The sequence below is a fragment of the Olea europaea genome, unplaced genomic scaffold (genome assembly GCF_002742605.1).
Source record: "Olea europaea var. sylvestris unplaced genomic scaffold, O_europaea_v1 scaffold571, whole genome shotgun sequence".
In the NCBI taxonomy this organism is placed as follows: Eukaryota; Viridiplantae; Streptophyta; class Magnoliopsida; order Lamiales; family Oleaceae; genus Olea; species Olea europaea.
This window is the reverse complement of record NW_019264047.1, coordinates 206,175-226,478: the sequence shown is the minus strand read 5'-3', so window position 1 is coordinate 226,478 and position 20,304 is coordinate 206,175. Positions and strand designations below refer to the sequence as shown.

The 20,304-nt window shown below is 33.0% G+C and overlaps 4 protein-coding genes across 7 annotated transcripts; 2 read left to right on the top strand and 2 right to left on the bottom strand.

The window, feature by feature from the left end:
- Positions 1-1,853: 1,853 nt before the first annotated feature.
- Positions 1,854-7,334, top strand: LOC111389218 (ankyrin repeat-containing protein ITN1-like). 2 transcript variants are annotated; one of them, XM_023014107.1, is made up of 4 exons: positions 1,854-2,002; positions 2,813-3,310; positions 4,004-4,413; positions 6,184-7,334. In XM_023014107.1, exons 1-4 carry the CDS (start codon positions 1,984-1,986, stop codon positions 7,009-7,011), a joined length of 1,755 nt encoding a protein of 584 aa, XP_022869875.1. In that variant the 5' UTR covers positions 1,854-1,983; the 3' UTR covers positions 7,012-7,334. The 2 variants fall into 2 exon arrangements, with proteins under 2 accessions (XP_022869875.1, XP_022869874.1); XM_023014106.1 differs by having other exon boundaries at positions 1,854-2,005.
- Positions 7,335-9,226: 1,892 nt separating this feature from the next.
- LOC111389233 (probable membrane-associated kinase regulator 4) lies at positions 9,227-10,955 on the bottom strand. 2 transcript variants are annotated; one of them, XM_023014123.1, is made up of 3 exons: positions 10,497-10,955; positions 9,744-10,046; positions 9,227-9,659 (listed from the first exon to the last, which is right to left on the bottom strand). In XM_023014123.1, the coding sequence occupies exons 1-3, from the start codon at positions 10,896-10,898 to the stop codon at positions 9,447-9,449; spliced, it is 918 nt and encodes a 305-aa protein (XP_022869891.1). In that variant the 5' UTR covers positions 10,899-10,955; the 3' UTR covers positions 9,227-9,446. The 2 variants fall into 2 exon arrangements, with proteins under 2 accessions (XP_022869891.1, XP_022869890.1); XM_023014122.1 differs by having other exon boundaries at positions 9,227-10,046.
- Positions 10,956-16,011: 5,056 nt separating this feature from the next.
- LOC111389240 (cytokinin riboside 5'-monophosphate phosphoribohydrolase LOG4-like) lies at positions 16,012-16,959 on the top strand. Of its 2 annotated transcripts, none has more exons than XM_023014130.1 (3): positions 16,012-16,345; positions 16,471-16,541; positions 16,696-16,959. In XM_023014130.1, the coding sequence occupies exons 1-3, from the start codon at positions 16,312-16,314 to the stop codon at positions 16,864-16,866; spliced, it is 276 nt and encodes a 91-aa protein (XP_022869898.1). In that variant the 5' UTR covers positions 16,012-16,311; the 3' UTR covers positions 16,867-16,959. The 2 variants fall into 2 exon arrangements, with proteins under 2 accessions (XP_022869898.1, XP_022869899.1); XM_023014131.1 differs by having other exon boundaries at positions 16,014-16,371; positions 16,696-16,958.
- A 1,769-nt stretch (positions 16,960-18,728) lies between these two features.
- LOC111389234 (probable membrane-associated kinase regulator 4) lies at positions 18,729-20,304 on the bottom strand. The gene is made up of 2 exons (XM_023014124.1): positions 19,899-20,304; positions 18,729-19,447 (listed from the first exon to the last, which is right to left on the bottom strand). The coding sequence occupies exons 1-2, from the start codon at positions 20,298-20,300 to the stop codon at positions 18,848-18,850; spliced, it is 1,002 nt and encodes a 333-aa protein (XP_022869892.1). The 5' UTR covers positions 20,301-20,304; the 3' UTR covers positions 18,729-18,847.

Sequence of the window (20,304 nt, the reverse complement as noted above, 5' to 3'; positions counted from 1 at the left end):
CCCTTACATTTTCCCCCTTTTGAATATATTTAGAAAAAAAAAAATCTTAAAATTTCTTTATAGATTATTGAAAATTAAACTAGTCATTTATTACTATTTAATTTAATACATTTTATGAACTAAAATCTTGTCACGTCTTCTTTCTTGTAACTATAATTTACTCAAGTGTGTCCATACTTGTTCAGGAAGGGATTAAGCCTAACATCCAACAAAAGTAATGTAGGGCTTGCTCTGTTTACGTATGGGAATAAAGTAAAAAAGGCATAAAGAATAAGTACAGCTCAAGCTGTCTTATCCCTAATTTGATTATTATAAACACCTCAGGTATATAATTTTTCAACCTTTCAGTTCAAGATTAATGGTGGGTGCATACTAACATGATATGCACCTTTAGAAATGTCAAATCTTCCTTGTTGCCATATGGTCCAAAAGGCCAAAGTATCGTCTACGTAGCTTCTAACATTCTAACTAAAATCACAGAAAGATGAAATTGTCTCGAGTGCTTCTATATAGGACTCGTTGAAGGAGATTGATAAAGATCGTGCATTAAATGGTGAACTCATAAGTTAAACCCAACCCAACATAATTGATTTGATTGAAAATCAATCCAATCCAACCCAACCCAACCCAACCCAACCCAAACCGATAAAGTTTGGGTTGGGTTGGTCCATTTGGGTTTCGGCCCACTTAAAGTTGGATCTATTTTATTTGTTAAATTTGAATAATTTTTTAGAGTTGGAAATTAATTGAGAACCTCCGTTTTTTAAACACGTACAAAGAATTCTTTATAAAAATAATGTATAAATAAGTAAAATTTATGAAAATTTTTATTTTTTTTACATTTTTTTGGAATTAATTTATTTCATCATCATGTCTTTAATTTTTACTTTATCTTCAAATAATATTGTATTTGTACATAGTGTTCATGTGAATCGGTCTACGTGAAGAAAATGAACGTTTATAAATTACGCACTTATTTGATCCTCATTCTTTGGAAAAAAAAAAAGAATTCTTAAACAATGTTATGATATAATTTCAATCACACGTTCTTAAATAAAATAATATTACACAAAAGTCCAAAACTTTTTCTTATTTTTTAACCACACATTTATCATTAATACACTATTCAACAATTTATTTTCCCACTAAAAATGGGGTTCAAACAAGGGCTTTATGTCATTCTCTTAGTTTTACTATTGTGTCTATTTAAATTATTTTTCCATTTTAGATATTAATTTTTAATTTGTTAAATTGGGTTGGATTTCAATTCATAACCCAATGTATAGTTGAAAATCTCTCTAAATGCTAATTTTGATTTTATCATTTATTCGAAATCCCATTATCTTGATTGATTTTCTAGAACCGCTAAAAGTTGCTCTCTAGATGCTCCACTACCTCCTAAAAAAACTTGCCCCTATTTGGTACCAATTAAAATACAATTTTTAATTTAAATTAAAATCAACAATTAATTTTAATTCATATTTTATGGATCTTACAGCTTTTTAACCATACATTTCATCAACTTTTATCAAAATTTATTAAAATCTAATTTTAATTCATACCAAATATAGCCTTATCTATAGAAAATTAGGATTATAGGACAAAAACCGTTGCATAATATTCAATTATATTTTGAAAGAAATGATAACATATGAGTCTTCCAATTGAACAATAAATAAATATATTATATATCAACTTGAACTAAAATATATTTATCATATTCATAAAAATGTTCAGAAGTTTTGTTTTTGGTAGTAAAGTGGTAAAAAAGGAGTCAATAATATACATTCTTTAGTTAGCTGAACATCGACGCTTTCCTAACGGTGGGCCTCTTTCTTTTGTCGTTTTAGAACCTTTTTTTCCATTCCTCGTCATCAATCAACGCCTTCCTCGCAACTTCACATGCCACCATACAGCAGACCAACAGATACCAAAAGAGTTCCACATATCTCAGACTCTCAAACCCCTTTTTGATTCTCGATCATGTCTTCATCACTTGACGGTGGTACTTTCTCTCTCAATTTCTCCTTTTCTACTGTGTTTGTATTTGTTTCTAAATTGGGATCTTGATTTTGTAAGCAGCTTCGAATTATCCAAGCCTTCGTGTGTTGTTGTGTGAGATTTTACCCTTTAACTATCCCGCAAAGTGGTGACTTGTTTGAGAATATCAACTATTGGCTTGGTGCTGTGAGGTCGATATTAATAAGAGGACTAGTCCAATATCTTGTATATTGATTTTTTATATAAATCGAAAAAAATTATGAATACTAACAAACGAATATTTGCTTGAGAAATGAAATGAATCATTGCTAAAGGAGCAGTTTTTTTTTTTTTTTTTCACTTATCGTTGATTTAGCTGTTCTGAATGAATATTAGGACATAGTTATTGATTAAGCAAGTGAATATGGTGGAACTTTGAGAAGCGGAGCATATTATTGTTTTGATATAAACCTGCGCTAGAATTATAATTCTTTTGCATATGGAAATACATAAGTTTGAGGATCCTTTGGGACTTTGATTTATGGTTTTAATACAGAAGATAGCCAGCTGTTGAGAAAATCATTACCCAAAAAACGCATAGAAGAAGAGGAATTAACAGTTTCCTTGCCATTTTTTTGCTCTTGAATTGCCTGTCTTATGTGACGAGTATTTGACTAATCATGCTCACATAATTATTTTTGGGGGAATCTAGTACATAAGAAGATAAATAATAACATCCTAGGATATTTCCAAGAAGTTTTGAATATGTGTAATGTATTGTGGTTTCATATGATATGTTTGTCATTGATTTAACGAATAACTGAATTCATAGTGGGCAATGGAGACTTGGAGAAAGGGTTGGTTACACGAACACCAAGCCAAAACCCGCTGGCCGAGACACCAACATCGCAATCACCATCCTCGGCCAATGCACCAGCTCTGGTTCTGTCGAACTCAGGGAAGCGAATTGATCAAGCTGGAAAAAAGAAATACGTAAAAAAGGTGACTGGCCGGCACAATGACACAGAACTTCATTTGGCTGCTCAAAAGGGTGATCTTGCAGCAGTGAAGCAGATACTCAATGATATTGACTCTCAAATGGTGGGTACACTAAGCGGAGAGGATTTTGATCAGGAGGTCGCAGAGATCAGGGCATCAGTTGTGAATGAGATAAATGAGTTAGGAGAGACAGCATTATATGCTGCAGCAGAAAGAGGGCATATCGATGTGGTAAAAGAGCTATTGAAGTATGCAAATAAGGAAACACTTACAAAGAAGAATCGTTGTATGTTTGATCCTTTGCATATAGCTGCAAGTCAAGGACACCAAGGTGATTATCTGAGCCCAGTTGATTACTTTTTCAAGTTTTTTTTTTTTCTTATTCTAGAGAATTTCAGATTGAGCTGTGAATTTTTGTCTATGCTAGAAGCTTGACTCAAAACAGTGCATATATTATATTTGGAGAGATGGAACACTGGATTTAGGTTGGTTGTATAGTGTGTTAAATTACAGTGTAATGAGCTTTTGTTTTGACTTATAAATTCCTTTGTGTTAGTAAAATAAGATAATCCACTATCTATCTTCAGTCCCTTGATGCATAGGATTTTGAGGAAACATATCCAATTTAATTGCACTCATTATTCGGGGGTGTGAGGCCGATGAAAAATATTCTTAAGGACAAACCAAGACTTTTTACAATTACTTGTAAGTTTAGTCACTTGTATGTTATAACTTAGGGTCATCGGAATATGCTTTACTTTAAGGTTAAACAGGAGATATTATGCACACATGTATTTTGCACTAGCATTCCCTTGGGTGGATTAAATTATCAAGATTGTAATTTTCAGATTTTAGCAGTTGCATCTCTACTGAAAAAAGGAATTAAATCACACTTCAAATGCTTGACAAAGTTTTCACATAACATGAAATAGACTCCATCTCTGAAATGTGTGTGTGTGTGTGTGTGATAATAGCAGGTAAATTTTTTCTAGCTGAAACTGACATTGTACCCTTTTCATTGCAGCTATTGTCAAAGTATTGTTAGATCATGACCCTGGACTGATTAAAACGATTGGTCCTTCCAATGCAACCCCTCTTGTAACTGCTGCTTCTAAAGGACATATAGCTGTAGTTAATGAATTGTTTGCAAAGGATTGTAGCTTGCTAGAAGTTTCTAGATCGAATGGAAAAAATGCATTACACTTAGCTGCCAGGCAAGGGCATGTAGACGTCGTCAAGGCATTGCTTGACAAAGATCCTCAATTAGCTAGAAGGACAGACAAGAAAGGACAGACTGCATTGCATATGGCTGTGAAAGGAGTTAACTCTGAGGTTGTTAGATTGCTCCTCGAGGCTGATGCAGCTATTGTGATGTTGCCTGATAAATTTGGAAACACGGCATTACATGTAGCCACGAGAAAGAAGCGAGCAGAGGTGTGTTACTGCTGCTTTAGTTTCTATAATCATGTTGGCCTTTAACTTAATGTGTGGGAAGTTTACCTGAAACCAAATAGGATTTTCTTTTGCCGTTGATAACTGCAAAGTTACTTGATCACTATCATTAAGCATGTAGTCCCACTCTCCAAAGATGTTTGGGTCAGCGTGTTCATTACCATATTTGAAATTCACAACAGACTTCTGATTATTTGTTCAACTTGTGAATGCTATTACTGTCCAGTAAAAGCATGCAATAATTTGCTTTCAGAGGCCATTGAAAGACCAGAATTTCTGCGGTTTTTGTTTTCCTGCTTCTAAAATAATAAGAAAAACAGTGTAAAAGCATCGATGAAAACTAGTATTTTTGTGTTTTTTACTCTCCAAACTAACTATAAAATTTTATTCCCAGGGCTCTGCTGTTTATCACACTCTACTTTCCATATGTACAAAGTCAATGCATTAATAAGAACACATTTGTGTACTTAATTTATCCTCTCATTTTTATCACATGTATGAAACAACCTTGTAGGCTATAGCAAGTTGTTTTATATTATTATTTGGCTTAGTGAATCATTTTCACGTGTTCACCGAAAATCTTTTACATAAAACTTATCAATTTTTATAAAGACCACGACAATTTCCTAAACTTAGGTGTGAAATTAATATTCAATGTTGTTACTATGCATCTCTAGATTGTGCTTTAGCTCTGGTAGAATATACATGATTATTGTTTAATGCTCTCAATACTGCTTTCTCTCATCTTCCACCCACCCCCCTCCCTCTTTTCTCCAGACATGTATGTCTTCTTAAATGCTATGAAATACATCTTAAAGGTCACAAGTTTAAAATTCCCTTCTACAATAGTAGAGAAGTTTAATTATAAGAATTTCCTATGGAAAAATTAATAATTAATTTGCATAAATTAATTAGATTTTGGCATTAGTTAAACTTTAGATACGCACTGAATATACATGTTCACGAATTAGAAAGAAATTTCAACTTGATGCTTTAGAATAAATTTTACATGTAAAAACCTGCCAAATCAATTTTTATATGAAGCCAGTTCTATGTTGGAAGCTATGGAAATGATTAATTTGAATTATTTATTATCAGTTAAAAATCAGTAAGCCTACAAGGGGACAGGATCCTAGTATAGCTTATTATATTGTGAAGAGTAATCTCTTTATTGATGCATGGGAAATCTCTTTCTAAACTGCAATTGGTGCAGACATGGTTGTTTGATAATAATAAAATTTTAAAACTTGCCGTGTGGTATGTGATCTGAGGGTTTTTATACTTACAATTTGTTTATTTTAGTTGCTAATTTATATAAATTTAGTGCATTTGATTTACATAGTCCAACTATTTCACATTATATAATGTGAATCCTGCTAAGAGAAAATTCAGTGAAGATCCAAACTAGAACTTGATTATATATACTTGAATTTGAATTGATTCAAGATAAATCTATAGAAAATTTGATCCTATTAAATGCCAAATTGATTGATGGAGTAGCTTTCATAAAATATAATCTTCCTCATCTTGACTCATGGCATCTTAATATTAAATAATTTTACTTACATTGGCTTCTGTTTATCCAACTATTTGCTTCATTTATCTGAAAGTGAAACAATATGCTCAATTGGTTTCTTATTTATGGATGCTCTACCTAGCAACCTACCTACTATTTTATCATTTATTTCTCCTCCTGCAGCAACTTTGAAACACGAGTGTAACAAAATGCTGTTTGAATATTTCCTCGTGCAGATAGTTAATGAGTTATTACGTCTCCCTGATACCCATGTCAATGCACTGACCAGAGATCACAAAACGGCTCTTGACATTGCTGAAGATCTTCCCCTCTCTGAAGAATCTTCGGACATAAAGGAATGCCTTTGTCATTATGGTGCTGTTAGAGCTAATGAGTTGAACCAACCGAGGGATGAGTTACGGAAAACTGTAACTCAAATCAAGAAAGATGTCCATTTCCAGCTCGAGCAAACTAAGAGAACTAACAAAAATGTCCACGGAATTGCTAAAGAACTGCGGAAACTCCATCGCGAAGGGATTAACAATGCCACCAACTCAGTGACTGTCGTGGCCGTGCTCTTTGCTACAGTTGCATTTGCGGCAATTTTTACAGTGCCCGGTGGGGATAAAGATGACGGGACTGCTGTGGTTGTGCATAGTGCTTCTTTTAAAATCTTCTTCATCTTCAATGCCATTGCACTTTTTACTTCTCTAGCTGTTGTCGTAGTTCAAATTACATTGGTTAGAGGCGAGACGAAGGCTGAAAGACGTGTGGTAGAAGTTATTAACAAACTAATGTGGTTGGCTTCAGTTTGTACTTCACTGGCATTCATGGCGTCGTCTTATATAGTGGTTGGGCGCAAATACGAATGGGCTGCAATGTTGGTTACAGTTGTCGGAGGAGTGATAATGGGCGCAGTTCTTGGAACCATGACATACTATGTGGTGAAGTCGAAGAGGACACGATTTATAAGAAAGAGGGAAAGGCATGCTCGGAGCGGCTCCAACTCATGGCTTCACTCTGAATTTTCAAACTCAGATATTGACCGCGTTTTTGCCCTTTAATGGAAGACAACGTGAACGAAGGGAGGAGATATGGGATGATTTACGACATAGTATCAAAGACATAAAAGGTAATTTGCTTAGTGAGTTTATTATCGTAAATAACGATATTGTAAGAACTTACCCAGCTCTTTGAACTGGAAAAACCGTGCACTATCTTGGAATCGGTCCAGTATCGCTTAAAAACCATACATTATAAACTGGGATCAGCCACTTGAACCGGCCATGGCTTGATCCGGTTGTATATTTCTTTAAAAATGATCTTTTTTGTTAAGGAGCGGTTAAGGCTTGACATATATGATAGTATGATACTATGCTGGTATGCAGAGGCGGACTCAACCGTTTTGGATTGTGGAGTCAAAAGTTTAACACATCGTATCTTTTGCTATGATCAATCATTTCGCACACCAATAAGAAGCGCAAAACTAGGTCATGAATATTTAGAAATGATATTAAGAATGCAATATCTCGTTTTTCATTTGGTATGTATTAAAGTGAGTTGAAAACGAGTTAAAACAACCATTTTTTGGAAAAAAAAAAAAGAAAGAAAGAAAAAGAAAAGAAAAAACCCAAAATTTTTTGGGGTCATCTGACCCCATGTGGGTCTGCCCCTGCTGTTATGAATGATTTTCGAAGAATGTTGAGTTATAATCTAAAAACTTGGAAGTTTAGATGAAGATGAATTAATATATTTTATATGATTGTAGTAGCAGATGCCATTACCATTTCTGAATGTGCAAACTAAAATCAATTAGAGTAATTCATAAATTCAATATATAGTTGTAATGGTTAGTTAATATAGTGCTTCAAGCGCTCTATATCAAGTTCTGGATATTCATAGTGACTCTCTAAAAACCCGAGTCATTATATTAATTACCCGGTGTGTCTATCTATATATCTGACGAGCTTTTTTGCTTATGAAGTAGACTATTCCTAGTCAAATTATATTAAAAATTTAAATATTATTCTCAATAAATTTGGTTTCATGTATTAAATTATATAAAAAAAAACTTTTGGGAGGCATTCACAGAATTCTGCGAAGAGACACACGTGTGGGTCCCATGTGTGATTAAAAAAAGAGTTATTTTACACATACAGACATTTAAGTGTATAGATATTGTACAGAATGCTCACATCAGATTTTTTGACAATAAAATATTCATGTGGGACTCATTCACTTTGTGAGATCTGTACACTTAAAATTCTGTACACTTAGAATTTTTGTAAAAAAAAAAAAAGCCAAATTTATCACCTACACAACCCGCTGTGAGTTGTATTGGAAAAAATCTGTGAACTAGAATTTCTGTAAGTGCAGTATGGTCCTTTAATATCTGCAGTTTCTTTTTGTAGACAAATGTGGAAGTTGGGTGGGGAAGGAATTTCTTGTTATATGGTTATCAGTACCCTATAGTGCTGAACATCATCAAATGATCTTTTTAGAGGCTTCCATTTTATCATCAATTTTGTCAAATATCTGGCTGACAGATTTACATAGTTTATGGTTGGGTATATTCCACTTGGGACAAAACGAATCCATTTGAAAGCTGTCCTCTCTGAGTCTGCTTCATCTGCTCTATTTTTACCTCACTAGATAGAGTTTTATAATAGCTCCATGATTACTTTCGAAATTCTTTGTGGTATAAATAAAGCAGGGACGCGTTTCATGATAAACTAAGAATATTTGAAAATTTGATTATAGAATTGGAGGAAGTAATAGAAAAGAAGTTCTTGCTTGCCTTTAAATTTATTGGAAACAAAGTTAAAGTAGATTACAACTTTAGTTTAATCCATTTGAGCTCATTTGTCACTTATTTTAGAGTACATTAACAAAATTTTTGAACAAAAACTGTTAGCATGGACAATATGTACTAATTAATGGAAGGTTTAGCGAACCTAAATAAATTATGTTCCATTTATAAAAAACTGTTGTGTGAATATAATTACCATTTTTCTTATATCCCTTGTGAGGGCCTTTTATGTGATACAATTGACTTGTTGCAATGAGTTGGTCGTCGATCGTGTTGCTTAGCTCCTAGAAAATGGAATATGGGGCCATGTACTCAATTTTTGGGCGCGAGTAAGGTGTCGGTAATTGGTTTAGTTGAATTGATTCCTATATTTCTAGCAGTCAGTTCAGGTTGATCTTCATAATAAATGTTGATAGGATGTCAAAATATATATATATAATAATGCTGTATAAATATAATTTTGCTCTAGATTTAACATTAGAGTTATTACAAAAACGAGACATATTTTATATCTACAAACTTTAAGTTAAAATTGAAATTTACTACACAAACATGGTACTTCTAATATTTCTACACATTTGGCTGAATGGGCGCAAAGTAAACTCGGTGCATATTTAGAACACAATATTCAACATGACTCGATCATTTCTTCTTTAATACTATCTTGTAGCATTCAATCCAAACATACTATCACCGTCTTCGGCAACCCTTGCAAAGCTCTGGTCTTTCTTGATCATCAAAAATCACTCTTGAAGCGGACATTGAAAGAAACCCATGATCACTAACAGTCTTTCTTGAACAAATTTCTTGCTGGTGAGACCTTTTACAATGTGCAATGGCAGCCTGAATTGAGTTCTCAAACTCTGATTTTCCACTTATACTTCTCTTCAAAAACTTCATCTCCTGAAATCCATTAGAATCCGTTGAACTCGAACTCAAACCTGAATTCGAAGAATTAGATGATGAAGAGAAAGCTGAAGATTTAACCTTAGATGTTCTCTTAATGGCTCCTGAAAATGATTTTCTGTGACATTTTGTGTGAATTTGCCCAGATGGGATATTTTTAGAGGTCTTGGAATCTTGCAATGCACATTTTTTGGCCTTTGAAATTGATCCTTCATAAACTATATTTCTTGAGGACTCAACTGAGCAACTAGATTTATTGAACAAAGATTTGAGATAAGCCCGGGAAGCTTTGAGTTTGGATCCAAGTGTGGATTGCTTAAAAAGTTTTAGAGGTTTTGTCCAAGATTTGTTCGTGTTTGAATTGGCCAGTTTTTCCTCGAAAACCTGTAACACAATCAGATAATGATATATTATAACACACAGCAAAAAGTAAATAATTAGGCTGAGATAAGGGTATTTCGCTCTCTATAAGGAAAATCAAAACCTTTGCGGTATCATGATTTAGCTGAAACATGTCTAGCTATAACCAATCTACGACTCAAAGATCCAAACCCTTCATTTGCCAATAATATTCTCGTAAGGAGTGAAAGAATATATTATCAAAGTAATACCAAAGAGATGCGAGCTATTTATAGGCGTTTTATATCCGTAGAATTTTATAATTTGTGTATATTAAATTTTTATGTTCTTCACTAACAAGCCATATTCAAGAAGAATTCTACCATTATACAAGTAATAATGATGTATAGTCTCTAGTGTTAAAGGGTAAAACCCCACATGATTAAAGATGAATACAATGAGCAATATATAAGGGCTTGGGCTAGAATATCTCACATAAGTACTCGATTGATCAGTCGAGTATTCAAGAAAATATTCGTCGGGATTCAGTTCTCTGCTAACTTGGCAAGAATCAGCGGGAGAAATATGGCACGACTCAAACGGAGTATTGGATGCAGGAGTGAATATTGGAGTGCTGAATAAGGATTCTTGTAATGGTTCAAAAGTGGTGGAGGAATAACTATTATGTAGGATTTTCTCCACCTTTTGGAGGCAGGGTGGGAGGTTGAGGGGGAGGAGTTTTCCTCTGTAAAAGAGCTCATCCGCCGGAGAAGTGGTGGTGTCTCGGCCGGAGGAGCACGAAAAACTTTGAAACTCAAATTCTTTATGGTGTGAAGGTGAAAAAATGGTGGTTAATGAACCTACTTCCATGTCAATGCAGCTTTCATTTGCATCCATATTCTCTCAAGAGAATATATACAGACAGAAACACGTAGTGGAATGTGAGGTTTGGGGAAGAAATGGAGGGGAAGAGCATCATTTTAAAAACGCAGTGGATGAGAAATGTGAAAACGGAACATCAGGAAATTTGTCGTTACCTTGCCTCCACTCATCCATGTAGGACATGTTACCTGCCAAAATTTTTGTTCACTTCTGTTTCTTAATAATATTTAATGTCATCGGGTTCACTTATCAAATAGAGAAAATCCATTTGTATAAAAATGAATTTCACACAAATAATATAGAACTCTCACATGAGCTCCATATGAATAAAATAGCACACGCAAAAAAAAAAAAAAAAAAAAAGAACCTTCCTGCTGTATCTTATCTGGAGGGGTTCTGTGCCCCCTCCTGTACATATAGCCTGATTGTATCAAATATTGCCTCCCACAACACTAATACTCAATTTTGTTAAATCGACTAGCTCATCAAGAATCCACACCTCTTATTAATGTGTGCATGTGTATATGTTCAACTTCAATGGAAAAAGAAAAAGTAAGTACCTAAAAATGCATCTTCACATACCAAAAATTACGTGGACATCCGTTTCATTTGGAGTTGACGAAGACACAATGCCATTCAAGCTTTTTTAATATTTTTTAAGGAGGTCTGGATAAAATTTCTAAGCTAGAACCTTCTAGTTTTCGTATGATCTTATTGGATGGTGAAACAGAACAAAGTTTACATGTGCTATACATTGAGCGATTCCCTAATTAATTAATGGTTTCGAATAATCGAAAGAAGTTTTTTTTCTAACCCTATTTTGATAGGTTCTATTTGATAAATTCAATCCAACATAATCCTATTTTGCGACAACAAAACTCAAAAAAGAAATAAAATAAACAAAATTTAATTGTGCCTAACCAATTCGATGTGAAAAACATAAACCAATCTAGAAATAAGTTTCATTATCCGCTAAAATTTATTCTTAAAAAACTGGAATGACAATCAATAGGCCAATTTAAATTATTTAATTACAAGTGAATCAACTGATGATGAGTTGACTGAGTTTCGCTTTGAGCTAAATATTTCATCATTTTTCAATTTCAATCATCATTTTTTATTGGTAAACTCAAAGGGCAATGCAATTTCAACCAGGTTTTCAGGTTGATATTATAAATTTTATTACTCAAATAATAATAAATTATTCTATGTTAGTTACTTTTAAGTAAATAAAATCTTACTTTTCTCAACCTTGGAAGTGAAGGAATCAAACCCATTCTCTCCTAATCATATATTAATTTATATCACCTAATTAATAGAAAGATTAAAAGAATTTTATGCCTAGAGTTGGGCAAATCTCCCGAACCGAACCGATCGAACCAAACTCGAATCAAACCGAATTGAACCCGATGGTTATTTTCAAATTAAATACCCGAATGGGTATCTGAATTAAGAACCGACGGGTACGGTTCGGTTCTTGGTTCTAGACGAAGAACCAAATCTTTCTAATTTTTTTTTATATTGAATAAATCAAATTATTTTAATTTTAATTTTTTTTAAACAAATTAACAATTATTTTGGTCCAATAATTTGTTTCATTTCTAATTTTTTAATTTTTGGCTCAATTACCCATTTTATTATTTCATTTTTTAGCCCAACAAAGATCCAACCCACTAAATAACCCTAAATACATACACTAAGATGCATAAGTGCATAACGCTGTCTCGATTCTCACATTCACTCTCGCAGCCTCGCTGACATTCCAAAACCTATACAATCGTCGGCCAATACTGTGACCTTCGCCGATTGAAACTTTTATCGTAGCAATCATTTGAACAAAGCAGTCTACTAATCTCTGACATTCCAAAATCATTGAATGTAAGTTGTATTTATATGATGCTGTTATAAATACTAAAAAAATTAATTATAGTACGGAACCGAACTGAATCGAACGAAACTGAACCATAACGGTTCCATAATTATATTTGGACTCGACGATTTCATTTACTAGATACCCGAAAATTTTGGTATGATTCGATTCTTTTTAGAACCGAACCGAGCCGATCCCACCTCTATTTATGCCTCTTGTTTCCTTTAAGGGGCATTCATACCTGACTGTATTTTAATTTGAAACCACGACACTTGTCTTTTTTACTTTTAGGGATTATTAAATATTGCAAAATAAATATATAAAACTATGTATTTTATAATAACTAAAAGGTTAAAACACTTGAATAATATTATATAACTACTTCGGAGTTTGAGAACCCAACTTTATTATTTATTACTAAGTAAAGTTCAGCTCTTTTACTGGATTCCTGGATTTTTATTTTTATTTTCCATTTTTCACTTCAATTTTTTTGTCAATTCTTGTGCACTTTTGTCAAAGTTCGTCAAAAGCTTTAGCTTAAAATATTGTTGATCTTTTGTATTTACGGAACATGAAAATTAAATTATTAATCATAATTATCTAATTTCAGAAGAAGTACTTGAAGAATTAATGATGTGAATCCAGGGATTGAAAAAAATGAAGAATAACGTTTTCTTTGTCCCTTTGAACTCTACAACTTTCCTACATTTGAATCGACTTTCTTGTTTCTTTTGCTAAATATTAAAGGAAAAAAACATTACTTACATTCTTCATAGTCATTCTCATATTCAGATAAAGAGATAGAACATTCTTCAAAGACATCTCAAATTCAAATAAAGAGATAAAAATGTGGTAAGTTGACAATAAATGCAAACTTGTAAAAAAAATTTAACTTTTACCCGAGTACACTACCAGCTAGTGATGCGTTGCATATTAACATGACGTATAATAGTTGCTCGAGTCTTGTAGTTTTATATCTTTCAGTTCATCCAACAATAAATTGAATGAAGTTGTGAAAAGCCCATAAATCTTGTCTTACTCCAAAATGATTTTACCAATCCCAATCCCTAAGTCAAGCTCGTTCTCAAACCACAATATTTGTCTTTTGACTGTTGGAAAAATTGGTTGATTTGTGTGTAGATAAATTTATCAATTAACATAATCAATTAAATGACATAAACATAATTCTATGATAATATAAAATAAGAAGAGAGTTAGAAAAGCAAGCATTGGGAATCACGTCAAAAAAGCTGTCCTAAAATCGTGTTGCCTCCCATTCATGTGAGTTTTTTCGACACTACTCGGCTTCAAAATAAAATCCATGTGGTTCTCCTTCTATGGACACGACCATAGGGAAATAAGTGAATAAGCATCTCATCAAGTTGCCAAAAGTGTATGAACATATAATGTATATTCAAGTGGTTAAAGAAATATAGTAAGAGCTGTACATATTATTTATCTTTCAAGTTGTGATTCTTATATTATTTTCAATGAGATCTAACCACCTTTTATCAGTGAAAAATTAGTCTCCACAATTAAGTCATTAAAATAGAGGTTATAACATGAATTATTATGTTTTAATTGTGTTAAAAGTGATTATTTAATAAATAAAAACAGAAAATTAAATAGGTTAAAAGTTGAAAGGTTAAAACTTAATTTTAAGTTACAACAATCCCCCACAAGTTTTAAACTTTCAAAATAATTAAAAATGTATAATAGTGGCAACATAATATTGTGCAATAGGTGTAGGTGTCTTTTGAACTTGAACTCTACTTAGTGATAACAATTTTCATTTGAGGGAGCCATAATGGGCTAAACTTTAAATTAGGTCCCTTTGGTGAAACTTCAACTGTTCCACACATAGTATCAATTTAGGCTCAGTTCATAGCGAGTAGCGCTGTTAATGGTCATGCGCTTTAATCTTGATTCTAGTAAGAGTCTCTAGGGAATAACATAATCTCATAGCCATGGCCTCATGTCAACTCTTACATAGGTGAGTCCTCCAAGGATGTATGTGACCCACACCTCGCGATAATTCTCGCCTCGGTACTCATTCATGATTAAATACTTCCTAACATCACATTATTATTAGAACTATCATTATAGGGATGAGTACAAATGATATAGTGCTATTACGAGACATGCAGTATGAGTTGTTTCTACCACATTGAACCTTCTTCATGGGATCTCCAATCACAATGGTTGGGTTATTTCTGGAGATGACTCCCTTATGGGCTTAAACTCATCTCCCTCAATGATTTATGTATGTCCATTTCGGACTACATATATTCACGTCCCTCTTGGACAATAAATTAGTACCGTTAATTTGCAAAGCTTTTCTTCTTCATTTGCCCATCTGCATATCTGCAAAATCTTCTAAAACATTTCAAAATATCAAAGTCACGTTAAGTATAATAAGATAAACAATGAAATTTAAAATTGATTTCTAGCCACATGTTTGAACATGTGCATCCGTTTAACTCTTGCATTTCACATGCAATCTTAAATTTCATTTTAAACACTTTGCCCAAAATATCAATTTTACAACTAAGTATGTAAGCTGCATTTATTTAAAAAAATTTAACACCCCCACATTCCAAAGATATCAAAGATATCCAACTTGAATAGAGTGAGTATGCGATCTTACAATTTATTTATTTTGAGATGATCCAACATTGTGTGGAGATGGTTAATGCACATGTTTTTCCACACTTTCATGATTTTCATCCACCAATGCCACAAATTCTTATTAAACACATTAGCAAAATATTATTTTCATAACAATAAATTATAACTAAAAAATTGATTATATTTAAAATACCTACTGAAGTATGATTACCACTAATTATGAATGAGATTAAAACAATACCCCCCAAATTAAATTCACATTATCATAACATTTTGCCTCATAGATTTAAGACATTTGTACTATGTCTTGGAGGAAAAGAAACATTTAGATCATTAAAATATAGGTTACAATATAAATTATGCGTTTTTTTATGTATTAAAAGATAATTAAAATAGAAAACTGAAAATTAAAATTGGTTTATGTTACAATATTTAGGACAATAATTCATTTATGATTTTCAATAAGTTTCCTTCTTCCTTCAAAATTTTTATAATAATCACATACTAAAGAGAATGACTAACATCATAGGCATCATCAAGTGTTTCTTTTCCAAAATAAAGTAAAAGCTAAAAGTCCACACCTCATGCCTTAGGGCAATAAAGTGGAATATGGACAGTATTACCAATTTTGGAAATGGAAAAAGGCTGGAGACTATGGTGAGATAAAATCTCATCATTTTTAGCTCCCAAACTGTTGGATTGGTTAAGTTTATCTTTTGTTTCTTTCGTTGGCTGACTTAAGGCCACGTCGTATATTTATCTCCTATGTTTTGTATTTTCTACTTTATTTCTTTATAGTATTAATGTATATATATGCTCGACTCTCTTGGTGCTTTCATTATAAAAAAAAGTTTGAAAGTTTGCACGTTTTACTATTTCTTGAACCTTGATATTGTGTTTAGTGCATTAAAAATTCCTTTTGTTTCCTAGATGTACCACCTCCACATAAATTTGATCTTTTTTGGTACTAATTAAATTTCATGAATACAAGTATGTTAAAGATGTTACTTGTATACTGAAGGAGAATTTACTCTCTTACCCTAGTCAGATTGTATGCTCAATTTTTAACTTTAGATTAAATGCTTGCAGGTGGTTATGGAACTCTCGAAGAACTACTTGAAGTTATAACCTGGGCTCAATTAGGCATTCATGATAAACCAGTATTTCTCGACATGCAGCTATCAATCTTTCTAATTTTCTCATAGCAGTTGCCTAAAATTTCCTTGTTAATATCTTTCAAAACCGAAAATCCCTGAGATATGGCTTTGAAAGAATTTCAGAAGTAATGATACATGAGGATTACACATTTTGCAGGTAGGTTTGCTCAATGTGGATGGATACTACAACTCATTGTTGTCATTCATTGACAAAGCCGTTGAGGAAGGCTTCATTAGTCCAAATGCTCGCCAAATCATTCTATCTGCACCTACAGCAAAGGAACTAGTTGAGAAATTGGAGGTATCTTTTCTGAATTTTCATGACTAATATACTGAGATTTTTGTTGATTATAGTAGTAAACGAACCAGATTCCGCCTTAAGAAGCAGAGAAGTTCAATTTTTTGTTGAAACAAAAAGGAAAAAAAAAAAAGAAAGAAAGAAAAAGAAAAGAAAAAACCCAAAATTTTTTGGGGTCATCTGACCCCATGTGGGTCTGCCCCTGCTGTTATGAATGATTTTCGAAGAATGTTGAGTTATAATCTAAAAACTTGGAAGTTTAGATGAAGATGAATTAATATATTTTATATGATTGTAGTAGCAGATGCCATTACCATTTCTGAATGTGCAAACTAAAATCAATTAGAGTAATTCATAAATTCAATATATAGTTGTAATGGTTAGTTAATATAGTGCTTCAAGCGCTCTATATCAAGTTCTGGATATTCATAGTGACTCTCTAAAAACCCGAGTCATTATATTAATTACCCGGTGTGTCTATCTATATATCTGACGAGCTTTTTTGCTTATGAAGTAGACTATTCCTAGTCAAATTATATTAAAAATTTAAATATTATTCTCAATAAATTTGGTTTCATGTATTAAATTATATAAAAAAAAACTTTTGGGAGGCATTCACAGAATTCTGCGAAGAGACACACGTGTGGGTCCCATGTGTGATTAAAAAAAGAGTTATTTTACACATACAGACATTTAAGTGTATAGATATTGTACAGAATGCTCACATCAGATTTTTTGACAATAAAATATTCATGTGGGACTCATTCACTTTGTGAGATCTGTACACTTAAAATTCTGTACACTTAGAATTTTTGTAAAAAAAAAAAAAAGCCAAATTTATCACCTACACAACCCGCTGTGAGTTGTATTGGAAAAAATCTGTGAACTAGAATTTCTGTAAGTGCAGTATGGTCCTTTAATATCTGCAGTTTCTTTTTGTAGACAAATGTGGAAGTTGGGTGGGGAAGGAATTTCTTGTTATATGGTTATCAGTACCCTATAGTGCTGAACATCATCAAATGATCTTTTTAGAGGCTTCCATTTTATCATCAATTTTGTCAAATATCTGGCTGACAGATTTACATAGTTTATGGTTGGGTATATTCCACTTGGGACAAAACGAATCCATTTGAAAGCTGTCCTCTCTGAGTCTGCTTCATCTGCTCTATTTTTACCTCACTAGATAGAGTTTTATAATAGCTCCATGATTACTTTCGAAATTCTTTGTGGTATAAATAAAGCAGGGACGCGTTTCATGATAACCTAAGAATATTTGAAAATTTGATTATAGAATTGGAGGAAGTAATAGAAAAGAAGTTCTTGCTTGCCTTTAAATTTATTGGAAACAAAGTTAAAGTAGATTACAACTTTAGTTTAATCCATTTGAGCTCATTCGTCACTTATTTTAGAGTACATTAACAAAATTTTTGAACAAAGACCGTTGGCATGGACAATATGTACTAATTAAATGAAGGTTTAGCGAACCTAAATAAATTATGTTCCATTTATAAACAATTGTTGTATGAATATAATTACCATTTTTCTTATATCCCTTGCGAGGGCCTTTCATGTGATACAATTGACTTGTTGCAATGAGTTGGTCGTGGATCGTGTTGCTTAGCTACTAGAAAATGGAATATGGGGCCATGTACTCGATTTTTGGGCGTGAGTAAGGTTTCGGTAATTGGTTTAGTTGAATTGATTCCTATATTTCTAGCAGTCAGTTCAGGTTGATCTTCCTAATAAATTTTGATAGGATGTCAAAAAATGTATATAATAATGCTGTATAAATATAATTTTGCCCTCTAGATTTAACATTGACATATCTTATATCAACAAACTCTAAGTTAAAAGTGAAATCTACTACACAAACATGGTACTTCTATTATTTCTACACATTTGGCTGAATGGGCGCAAAGTAAACTCGGTGCATATTTAGAACACAATATTCAACATGACTCGATCATTTCATCTTTAATACTATGTTGTAGCATTCAATCCAAACATACTATCATCGTCTTCCGCAACCCTTGCAAAGCTCTGGTCTTTCTTGATCATCAAAAATCACTCTTGCAGCGGACATTGAACGAAACCCAAGATCACTAACAGTCTTTCTTGAACAAATTTCTTGCTGGTGAGACCTTTTACAATGTGCAATGGCGGCCTGAATTGAGTTCTCAAGCTCTGATTTTCCACTTATACTTCTCTTCAAAAACTTCATCTCCTGAAATCCATTAGAATCCGTTGAACTCGAACTCAAACCTGAATTCGAAGAATTAGATGATGAAGACAAAGCTGAAGATTTAACCTTAGATGTTCTCTTAATGGCTCCTGAAAATGATTTTCTGTGACATTTTGTCTGAATTTTCCCAGATGGGATATCTTTAGAGGTCTTGGAATCTTGCAATGCACATTTTTTGGCCTTTGAAATTGATCCTTCATAAACTATATTTCTTGAGGACTCAACTGAGCAACTAGATTTATTGAACAAAGATTTGAGATAAGCGCGGGAAGCTTTGAGTTTGGATCCAAGTGTGGATTGCTTAAAAAATTTTAGAGGTTTTGTCCAAGATTTGTTCGTGTTTGAATTGGCCGGTTTTTCCTCGAAAACCTGTAACACAATCAGATAATGATATATTATAACACACAGCAAAAAGTAAAAAATTAGGCTGAGATAAGGGTATTTCGCTCTCTATAAGGAAAATCAAAACATTTGCGGTATCATGATTTAACTGAAACATGTCTAGCTCTAACCAATCTACGAACTCAAAGATCCAAACCCTTCATTTGCCAATAATATTCTCGTAAGGAGTGAAAGAATATACTATCAAAGTAATACCAAAGAGATGCGAGCTATTTATAGGCGTTTTATATCCGTAGAATTTTAAAATTTGTGTATATTAAATTTTTATGTTCTTCACTAACAAGCCATATTCAAGAAGAATTCTACCATTATACAAGTAATAATGATCTATAGTCTCTAGTGTTAAAGGGTAAAACCCCACATGATTAAAGATGAATACAATGAGCAATATAAAAGGGCTTGGGCTAGAATATCTCACATAAGTACTCGATTGATCAGTCGAGTATTCAAGAAAATATTCGTCGGGATTCAGTTCTCTGCTAACTTGGCAAGAATCAGCGGGAGAAATATGGCACGACTCAAACGGAGTATTGGATGCAGGAGTGAATATTGGAGTGCTGAATAAGGATTCTTGTAATGGTTCAAAAGTGGTGGAGGAATAACTATTATGTAGGATTTTCTCCACCTTTTGGAGGCAGGGTGGGAGGTTGAGGGGGAGGAGTTTTCCTCTGTAAAAGAGCTCATCCGCCGGAGAAGTGGTGGTGTCTCGGCCGGAGGAGCACGAAAAACTTTGAAACTCAAATTCTTTATGGTGTGAAGGTGAAAAAATGGTGGTTAATGAACCTACTTCCATGTCAATGCAGCTTTCATTTGCATCCATATTC

Bases quoted from the DNA above. Each gene is read 5' to 3' on its own strand.
- LOC111389233 (XM_023014122.1), bottom strand. From the start codon at position 10,898: ATGGATGCAAATGAAAGCTGCATTGACATGGAAGTAGGTTCATTAACC. The intron at 10,047-10,496 runs GTGAGATATTCT...ATTGTGTTACAG, and splicing joins CTGATCAATCGAGTACTTAT to GTTTTCGAGGAAAAACTGGC.
- LOC111389218 (XM_023014106.1), top strand. From the start codon at position 1,984: ATGTCTTCATCACTTGACGGTG. The intron at 3,311-4,003 runs GTGATTATCTGA...TTTTCATTGCAG, and splicing joins TGCAAGTCAAGGACACCAAG to CTATTGTCAAAGTATTGTTA. The intron at 4,414-6,183 runs GTGTGTTACTGC...TTCCTCGTGCAG, and splicing joins CGAGAAAGAAGCGAGCAGAG to ATAGTTAATGAGTTATTACG.
- LOC111389234 (XM_023014124.1), bottom strand. From the start codon at position 20,300: ATGGATGCAAATGAAAGCTGCATTGACATGGAAGTAGGTTCATTAACC. The intron at 19,448-19,898 runs GTGAGATATTCT...ATTGTGTTACAG, and splicing joins CTGATCAATCGAGTACTTAT to GTTTTCGAGGAAAAACCGGC.
- LOC111389240 (XM_023014130.1), top strand. From the start codon at position 16,312: ATGTACCACCTCCACATAAATTTGATCTTTTTTG. The intron at 16,346-16,470 runs GTACTAATTAAA...AAATGCTTGCAG, and splicing joins CATAAATTTGATCTTTTTTG to GTGGTTATGGAACTCTCGAA. The intron at 16,542-16,695 runs GTATTTCTCGAC...CACATTTTGCAG, and splicing joins TAGGCATTCATGATAAACCA to GTAGGTTTGCTCAATGTGGA.